Raw genomic sequence first — 10312 nt, 5'->3', positions numbered from 1 at the left:
TACAAGCAGAAAGGCCACTGAGCTGTCACTGCACCATCATGACTGCACCATCAACCACAGCTCCAGCCCACTGCTCAGACCCACAGCGCCAATCAGCGGCTGCAGGAAGACAATGCTACACGTTCTCAGCGCGCGCCCACCAGCCAATCGGCGCCGCCCGCTGACGTGATCGACAGCAACAACAGACCAATCAGACGAGCAACGGACATGACGTCTCCCTGCCGCTCGGAGCCAATCCACGGCCGCCGTTTGCGTCCGGGGGGGGCGGGGACTGCGAAGTTGTCAACGTCAGTTGTTTAGCGTCATCAAAAGATGGCGGCTACCAGGAAGAGGTGGGATTGGGAGCTGGTGACATTACAGTAGTTGTCTATCTGCCTGTGTGAGTGGGATGCTCCTGTAGTGTTTCTCCTCTCAGTGTGGGTGGGGGTGTGTGGCGGCGGGAGGGGGGAAGAATCGGCCCGATGACTGTTGTCGAAGGTGGGAGAGAGAGGTTCCCACTCTCTGCTTTGCTGAGCTGGATGTTGCTGCTGATCCTGACTGTGTCCTGCCTGGGACTAGGGGTGGTGAGGGCAATGGAGAAAGAGGAGAAACGCCAACTCAGGTGAGTGTTTGAGGTGCTGTCACCTCCTCATGACGCGGCACTAACATGTTGAGAAGCGTATGCCTTCCACATGGGCTTAGTTCACAGCCAGGAGTTTGAATTGTGCTGAGGTGAAGAGCAAAAACTGGCAAATTTCTTCAGATCTGTTTTGATCAATAAGTGAATTTTCCAAGATGGTTTATTTTCTTAAAAGTACCTTACAGTTCGTTGGCACTGAAATATCCCTTATTTTTTGCAAATTAATTTTGTTGAGTATCAATTGGTTGGTTTTCCAAAATCTGATATGAGGGTTGTCTTTTTTTTGAGTACCAAGGCAGAGACCACTATTGAAATCGTTCACACACTTATTGATGATGATAGTGTGGCGCAGAGATGTGGCACAGTATCAATTTTTGCAAATGGGAATTTTATTGAGTATGAATCTCTTGGTTTTCCAAAATCTGGCCTGAGGGCTGTCTGATTTTTTTCTTTGCAAGTACTAAGGCAGAGACCGCTGTTGATATAATTTACGCACTTTTTATTGATGATAATGGCGCTCTCACTGTTCAATCATAGCTGTAAAACAGCGCAGCATCGAACTGGAAATTAGGTAATCTGGGATTGTGCACCCCCAAAAAAGGCGCCAAGTCTTACAATTATTGTAGGGCAAATTCTCTTTAAAGAAGGGAATAAATGCTATTAGGTAATCGCAATAATGGGTATTGGTTAATACTTTGGTGAAATTGTGTGATAACTGCTTTTTAAAAAAAAAAATTTGATGTTTTTGTAATTTTGAAACGTGAGGGATTGGTTGATTACAAGTATGAAACTGTAAAGGAACGTGCCCATTAGCAAGCTCAGAGTAAGTTCAAGCATGCTCGTAATGAGGGGTTCTCTTGCTCATTTGGCCCTTTCATGATTTAGAGTTCGGAATCATTGAAGCCAACTCCTTACAGTTATTAACTTTTTCCTAGCTGAGCAGTATATTGCTGAGAACTTTATAGAAAGACAGCAAAAATCTATGTGGCATTGAATTTTCCAAATTTGTTGTTTTCAGAAAAAGGATAATAAAAGTACAACAAAAACTATGCCAACATTTTGGGTAGATTTAAAATGATAAATGAAAGAAAGTTATGTTGATTGAAGAAGAAAATAGTGTAAGAAAATTGTATTGACTTAGTATTTATTGGGCTGTTCACTTTGGTACAAGACTGCGTGAACACGTCAGCAGGAAGGTTGATTTAAATGTGCTTTTGTTAACTGGTAGAGGAGTACTACCTATACTGTTCCATTCTTGTTTTGCACTGTAAGACCAATTGGCCAATCCAGCCTGTCACATACATTTGTGATGCCTTATGCATCACAGTACTCCCCACCCACCTGGAGACGTGTAATTTCCTGGGAAAGGTGGAAAACCTGATAAAATCTTAGGCTAATTAGGAGGCAAAATCTGGAAAATTTCTCTCTGACCTCTTTAGATAATCAAAACTAGTCCAGGAGTTCACATTAACCTTGATTAATGGTACAGCATCCCTACCACTCGTAAAGAATAATGTCCGTCCCAGCCAGAAACAGGTCTAACTTTCTTAAAGAATGCAGTGAATCTGCATTCATTACACGAACTGGCAACCTGATCCACAGATTTCCAATTCTTTGGGAAAGGAATAACTGTCTAACATCCTACTTAGTTCTAACCGTAGATCACCTGCAAACATGATCTTCCTGGTCGTCATCATTGTCTGCATTTCTTCGAAGTATCAAAAATAAATTTATTTGACTCCATCTGGATAGATAAGAGTTTTAAACTGTGTGGCCCTCTTTTTCACCCTTTCCAAAGCCTCAATATCCCCTATCCTGTGAGGGGACCAAAACTGGACACCATATTCTAACTGAGCCCTATCCAAGATCATGTACGAGTACAGAATTGTACTTTTTACTTTATAATGAATTGGGCTGTGAATAGAGCATAGAATTCAATGTGCTTAAGCAATGGCTGCAATTCAATGGACATGAATCTTTAACAAATGATGAACTATAACACCTAGATCTTTCTTTCATCACTGCTTAAATTCTGTTCGACATATTCATATTATACATATTCAGTATTAGGCCTGCCTATGTGTATTGCGCTACAATTGCAAAACACTGACACGTTGCATCAGCATATTGAGACTGACTTGCAATAGTTGAACACACACTACAATCCCCACATAGCTTGGTTTCACCCACAAATTTGCATATCACTCCTTCAACACACAAAGATAAGTCATAAGATTCATTCCAATCGCTGTGAAACATCACTATTAATTGATTTCTATTTACTGCTGCTAATATAAATTTTCATGTTTCTTGCCAAGCTGTTTTGTAACTAGTCATATGATGCTGTCGTGCTGTACATCATTAATAATGCTTACGCAGGTTTTGTGATTCTTGTTTTCCCCATGAAAGAATTTATAGATGTTTTCTAATATTTTGCATCTACCCTCTCCTTTGCCTAGATTCATACAAGGATTTAAATCTTGCAGGTTGAATTTCATCAAAGTTTGAGAAAGCTGCTGTAGGATTATTGGTTGTGAAACCAAATTTACAGGTTTAACTAGTTATGGTATGAATTCCAATGGTGTGTCTGTTGGTCAAGACTCCATACTCAGTGAATCTGAAATTCCACATTTTCAGGGATACAAAATTTGATGTCTAAAGCTTTCGGTAAAATAATTTTCCGTCCTAAAAATCACATTTTAAGCAAGGATAATTTTTGTAGCAGAAGTTCAGGCAATGCATCCTCAATATAATTCATGTGAGCGTGACCAGTGGTGAGATAAGTGTGGGGGCAGCTGCAGAGAGAGCAACACCAGCTGGGAGATAAAAGAGTAGCGGTGGCACCATCAGCAGCAGCAAGAGCGAGAGCAGCGTGAGACCAGTGAAGTGATAAAAGTGATGGCAGCAGCAGCGATTTCGAGACCAGCAAGGAGGTAAAAGAGTAGCGGGAGAATGAGAACAGAATGAGATCAGCTGGGAGGATGCGAGACCGGTGAGTGAGTATAAAGCAGCGGGGAGCGCGAGATTGGGAACAGGGCTAAAAGAGTGGCGGCAGCAGCTAGTGTGAGAACAGAGTAGGACCAGGAGGTGAGCGGGTTCAGAGAGAAGTAGATAAGTGTTTGGTGAGTAGTTGCTGAAGCTATGTGTTTAAAATTAGGAATATTCAGCTGGGATTAGTACAAGTAAATTAATGAGTGTCTATACTGAAGAGGTCTGGAGGGATTTATTAAAATAAATGATTTAAACAGGTTATTAACTAGGAACAGAGTTTTTTAACTTCATGAATAGACATTTGAGACCTGTTGCTTGCAATTCTTGCACTATGTGGGAACTTCACCATGCTGCATGTGTCTTGGGTAATCACATATAGGGAGTGCCTCCAGTTGCTTCAGCATGAGCTCAGGATTTCTAAGCTTGAGGTAAGTTGGAGTCACCTCCGAGCATTAGGGTGAATGAGAGTTTCCTGGATGGTGTGTTCCAGGCAGTCACCCTACAGGCAGTGAATGTTCAGGTGATCAGCAGAAAGTGTAATGAGAATGCATTGTGTGTGTTGATCTCAAACAGATATTCAACATTGGAGACTAGGAGTGATGATGCCCTGGAGGAGTTCAGTCCAAGGATGATTTAAGGATGATATCAGGGCAGTAGTGAAAGATGATATAGGTTCTATGAAAAAAAAGGTTGAATCCATTTGGGTGGAAATTAGAAATAGTAAGGAGAAAAAGTCACTGATAGGCGTAGTCTATAGGCCACCAAATAATGACATCATGGTGGGGCAAGAAATAAACAAAGAAATAACTGATGCATGTAAAAATGGTACAGCAATTATCATGGGGGATTTTAATCTACATATCAATTGGTCAAACCAGGTCGGTCAAGGCAGCCTTGAGGAAGAGTTCATAGAATGTATCCACAATAGCTTCCTTGAACAGTATATAATGGAACCGACAAGGGAGCAAGCTATCTTAGATCTGGTCCTGTGTAATGAGACGGGAATAATTAATGATCTCGCAGTTAGGGATCCTCTTGAAAGAAGCGATCACAGTATGGTTGAATTTAAAATACAGATGGAGCGTGAGAAAGTAAAATCCAATACCAGTGTCTTGTGCTTAAACAAAGGAGACTACAAAGGGATGAGGGAGGAGTTGGCTAAGGTAGACTGGGAGCAAAAACTTTATGGTGGAACAGTGGAGGACTTTCAAAGTGATCTTTCACAGTGCTCAGCAAAAGTATATACCAGTGATAAGGAAGGACTGTAGAAAAAGAGATAATCAGCCATGGATATCTAAGGTAAAGGAGGGTATCAAATTGAAAGAAAATGCATACAAAGTGGCAAAGATTAGTGGGAACCTAGACGATTGGGAAATCTTTAAAGGTCAGCAGAAAGCCACGAAAAAAGCTATAAAGAAAGGTAAGATAGATTATGAGAGTAAACTAGCTCAGAATATAAAAACAGATAGCAAAAGTTTCTACAAATATATAAAATGAAAAAGATTGGCTAAAGTAAACATTGGTCCTTTTAGAGGATGAGAAGGGGATGTAATAACTGGAAATGAGAAAATGGCTGAGGCATTGAACAGGTATTTTGTGTCGGTCTTCACAGTGGAAATGGGGCGGCACGGTAGCACAGTAGTTAGCACTGCTGCTTCACAGCTCCAGGGACCTGGGTTCGATTCCCGGCTTGGGTCACTGTCTGTGTGGAATTTGCACATTCTCCTCGTGTCTGCATGGGTTTCCTCCGGGTGCTCCGGTTTCCTCCCACAGTCCAAAGATGTGCGGGTTAGGTTGATTGGCCAGGTTAAAAATTGCCCCTTAGAGTCCTGAGATGTGTAGGTTAGCGGGATTAGCGGGTAAATATGTGGGGGTAGGGCCTGGGTGGGATTGTGGTCGGTGCAGACTCGATGGGCCGAATGGCCTCCTTCTGCACTGTAGGGCTTCTATGATTTCTATGATTTCTATGACTCGATGGGCCAAATGGCCTCTTTCTGTACTGTAGAGTTTCTATGATTTCTATGGAAGACATAAATATCATGCCAAAAATTGATGACAGGAAGGCTATGGCAGGTGAGAACCTAGAAACTATCATTATCACAAAAGAGGTAGTGTTGGGCAAGTTAATGGGGCTAAAGGTAGACAAGTCTCCTGGTCCTGATGGAATGCATCCCAGTGTACTAAAAGAGATGGTGGGAGAAATAGCAAATGCACTAGTGGTAATTTACCAAAATTCACTTGACTTTGGGGTGGTTCCCGCAGATTGGAAAACAACAAATGTGGCGCCACTGTTTAAAAAAGGAGGTAGATAAAAGGCAGGTAATTATAGGCCGGTTAGCTTAACTTCTGTAGTAGGGAAAATGCTTGAATCTATCATCAAGGAAGAAATAGCGAGACATCTGGATATAAATTGTCCCATTGGTAAGACGCAGCATGGGTTCATGAAGGGAAGGTCATGTTTGACTAATTTGGTGGAATTCTTTGAGAATATCACATGTGCAGTGGACAATGGGGAACCTATGGATGTGGTGTATCTGGATTTCCAGAAGGCATTTGACAAGGTGTTGCACCAAAGACTGCTACATGAGATAAAGGTGCACAGCATTATGGGTAATGTATTAGCATGGATAGAGGATTGGTTAACTAACAGAAAGCAAAGAGTGGGGGTAAATGGGTGTTTTTCTGGTTGGCGATCAGTGACTAGTGGTGTGCCTCAGGGATCAGTGTTGGGACTGCAATTGTTTACGATTTGCGTAGATGATTTGGAGTCGGGGACCAAGTGTAGTGTGTCAAAATTCACAGATGACACTAAGATGGATGGAAGAGCAAAGTGTGCAGAGGACGCTGAAAGTCTGCAAAGGGATATGGATAATTTAAGTGAATGGGCGAGGGTCTGGCAGATGGAGTACAATGTTGGTAAATGTGAGATCATCCATTTTGGTAGGAATAACAGCAAAATGGACTATTATTTAAATGGTAAAAAATTGCAGCATGCTGCTGTGCAGAGGGACTTGGGTGTCCTTGTGCAGGAATCTCAAGGAGTTGGTTTGCAGATGCAGCAGGTAATTAAGAAGGCAAATGGAATTTTGTCCTTCATTGCTAGAGGGATGGAGTTTAAAAACAGCGAGATTATGTTGCAGCTGTATAAGGTGCTGGTGAGGCCACACCTGGAGTACTGTGTACAGTTTTGGTCTTCTTACTTGAGAAAGGATATACTGGCACTGGAGGGGGTGCAGAGGAGATTCACTAGGTTGATTCCGGAGTTGAGAGGGTTGGCTCATTGGAATTCAGAAGAATGAGGGAAGGTCTTATTGAAACATATAAGATTATGAAGGGAATAGATAAGCTAGAAGCAGGGAAGTTGTTTCCACTGGCGGGTGAAACTAGAACTAGGGGACATAGCCTCAGAATAAGGGGAAGCAGATTTAGGACTGAGTTGAGGAGGAACTTCTTCACACACAGGGTTGTGAATCTGTGGAATTCCCTGCCCAGTGAAGCAGTTGAGGCTACCTCATTGAATGTTTTTAAGGCAAAGATAGATAAAGTTTTGAACAGTAAAGGAATTAAGGGTTATGGTGAGCGGGCGGGTAAGTGGAGCTGAGTCCACAAAAAGATCAGCCATGATCTTATTGAATGGTGGAGCAGGCTCAAGGGGCCAGATGGCCTACTCCTGCTCCTAGTTCTTATGTTCTTAAACCATGGCAAGGGCTATAGAGGAGGGAACAGCAAACCATAGTTAGGGGACAGACAGGGATTTCTGTATTCATCATTGTGAGTTCTGCATGGTGTGTAGTCTCCCTGGTGCCAAGGTAAAGGCCATGATGGAGAGACTGCACAATATTCTGCAGCAGGGGAGGGAGTAAGCTAAAGGTGATTGTACATTTTAGTACCTACAATATAGAGAGGGCAGGTATAGAGGTTCTAAGGTCAGATTTTCAGGAGCTGAGGAGGAAATTAGGAAGTAGGAGCTTGAGGGTACTAATGTTAGGATTACTCCCTGTGCCAGGTGAGGTGGACCAAGTGTCTGTTGGGGAGCACTTGGGTAAGAGTGAGCACTGTACTATAAGGTTTAGATTAGTCATATAGAAGAGCAAGAAACATTCTAATACAGAACTTCTAAATTGAAGAGGGCTAATTTCAATGTGATGAGAAAGAATCTAGCCAGGATTAAGTGAAACGAGGGACTCTCAGAAAAATCTATAACAGAATAATGGGTGACCTGAGAGATTCTTCAGGTACAGGTTAGATACATTCCGACAAAGATGAACGGTGAGGGAGACAAAAACAGGGCTCCTTGGATGGTGATAGAAATTACAATTGGAGAAATAAAGTGTCTGATGAATTCTTCAATGAGAACCAGGTCAAATACAATAGGTTGAGACAGGAGTGAAGAGGAAAGTAAAACTAGCAAAAAAAGAGTATGAAAATTACATGGCAATTAATTTACAAGGGTACCCAAAAGTTTTAATGGAAACAGAGATATTGGAGGCAATAGATAGTGTGAAAATAAAAAAGGAGGTGGCAGTGGAAAGGTTGGCTCTGCTTGGAGTTAGATAATTCACCTGGCCCAGATGGCATACATCCTGGTTGCTAAAGGAAGTAAGGGTAGAGATGACAGAAGGGTTTAACTTAATCTTTCAATCTCCCCTAAATATGGGGGAAAGTGCCAGAGGATTGAAGAGTGGCAAACGTGACACCCTAATTCAACAAAGGGTGTAGGAGCAGTCATAGCAACTACAAGCCATTTAGTTCAGCATTAATGTTGAGTAAGATTTTGGAATCAGGGAAAAGATTAACAGGCACTTGGAGAGGTTTGAGTTAGCATGTATTTGCAAAAGGCAAATTGTATTTGACTAATCTAATTTTTTTTGATGAAGTAACAGAGAAGATTGATGGGGTTATAATGGATGTTGGTTATATGGATTTTAAGAACGTGTTTGACAGAGTAGCCTATAAAAGGCTGGTTAACAAACTTGAGGCTTATAAATAGGAACGTCAGTGTGCAATTGTATAAAAATTGGCTTGAGGACAGAAAACAGCAATGTTTTTTTTGGACTGGAGTTTGGTAGACAGTGTTCCCCAGTGGTCAATGTAAGGACCACTGTTTTTCCTTAGCTTTTTATAAATTATTTGGATCTTGAAATATGGAATAAGATTTCAAAATTTTCTGATGAAACCAAACAGTGAGGACAATATGAATTGCATGCGACAGGGCATAGCTTGGCTAAGTATGGACAGACAAGTGACAGATGGAATTCAGTACCACGAAATGTGAGGTGATGCATTTTGGCAGAAACCATAGGGAGAGGCAAGATAGACTTAATGGCACAATGTGCCTGTGCACGATCTTTGAAGATAGCAAAACAAATTGAGAGGGTGGTTAGCAAATTATATGGGATGCTGGGCTTCACAAATTGAGGCATTGAGTACAAAAACAGGGCAGTTACGCTGGAGCGTCATAAAGCTCCGTTAGGCCTCAGTTAGAGTTTTGTGTCCAGTTCTGGTTACCACACTTTACGAAAAATATGAAGGTCCTTGAAAGGGTGCAGAGGAGATTTGCCAAAGTGGTTTCAGGGTGGGGATTTTAGTTACAAGGTTAGGTTGGAAGTGGCTGCCCAAGAGATTGATTGAAGGGAAAGTAATTAATGATTTCAAAAATAAATTGGATGGGCACTTGAAGGAAGTAAACTTGCGGTGCTGCAGGGATTGAATGGGGGAGTTGGACTGACTGGATTGCTCTGCAGGGAGCCAGTATGGACTTGAAGGGCTGAATGGTCCACGTCTGTGCCATAAATGACTGTCTGACTCTCGTGCTTGGTAGTTGGTTTCTGACTTAGTAATTATCAGGAACTCGAGTTGTTTGGAAAATGATAATGTATTTGTTGGCATTATAGTACATGTTTACTGATCAAAGTTAAGCTACAAAGAGTGACGTTACTTCAGCATATATTGTATTTTTAAGGAGGTTAGAATATTTTTGAATTTTTTTACATACAAAATTGGTAAATGACTGCAGGGATCTGAACGTTTTCGTCAGTGAATGTGAAGAAAGAGTTTGATACAGGACACATGCCAGCAATTTCCCCGTCCTAGTTCCTGTTACATTGTGCTAAACTGTTGATCCTAATGGGTTTTGAAACTGAGAACACATTCCCAGTTACATGCCCAGCGAACAGAATCCTTCCATAATTAATTGAAAATATCCCACAGTGTAGTGCTAATTTCTTATCAATATGGAATCCAATCATTTTTGTGTGAAATAAATCCACACCATGTAAAACTAGAATAATTTAGTTTGTAGTTCAATAAATAATGTTACTTTCTCTCCCATTAAAAATAGATGGTGAATGCCTGGAAAATTGGATAATGCACCCTAGATGATGGAATGACATTTTAGTTGGTCTTGATTTTTGCCAATGGGCAAAGGGATGTATTCTGAAATTACTTTTGGTTAAATGTTTTACCAGTGTCCGTAATATTGTCTGGGGAGCTGAAACTTGTTTCCAGTGCTGTTACCATAAATGTTTGTTAAAATGGCGAGCACAGAGTTGGAGACTAATCAGTTTTAGTCTTGGGTTTCTCAGAATTCAGCGGGTATAACCATTGGAATTACTGTGGCAAATAAACCTCCAAGAAAAAATAAATTATGCCAACCCCGAGTGATTTTATTGGCTATAAATGCTTAGTTCCGGATGTGTATTG

The 10312-nt window shown here is 41.3% G+C and overlaps 1 protein-coding gene across 1 annotated transcript in view; it reads left to right on the top strand.

Moving 5' to 3' along the window:
* Nucleotides 1-316: 316 nt before the first annotated feature.
* Nucleotides 317-10312, top strand: part of edem3 (ER degradation enhancer, mannosidase alpha-like 3) — a 76471-nt gene continuing 66475 nt past the window's right edge. Inside the window, exon 1 of the mRNA XM_078218312.1 lies at nucleotides 317-601. Within this exon, the coding sequence (XP_078074438.1) occupies nucleotides 462-601 (140 nt within the window). The 5' untranslated portion in view covers nucleotides 317-461. The remainder of the gene's footprint in view (nucleotides 602-10312) is intronic.

This window comes from Mustelus asterias, chromosome 8 (genome assembly GCF_964213995.1).
Source record: "Mustelus asterias chromosome 8, sMusAst1.hap1.1, whole genome shotgun sequence".
NCBI classification, from domain to species: Eukaryota; Metazoa; Chordata; class Chondrichthyes; order Carcharhiniformes; family Triakidae; genus Mustelus; species Mustelus asterias.
The sequence above is the reverse complement of the archived record's forward strand: the minus strand, read 5'-3'. Positions and strand labels throughout refer to the sequence as shown.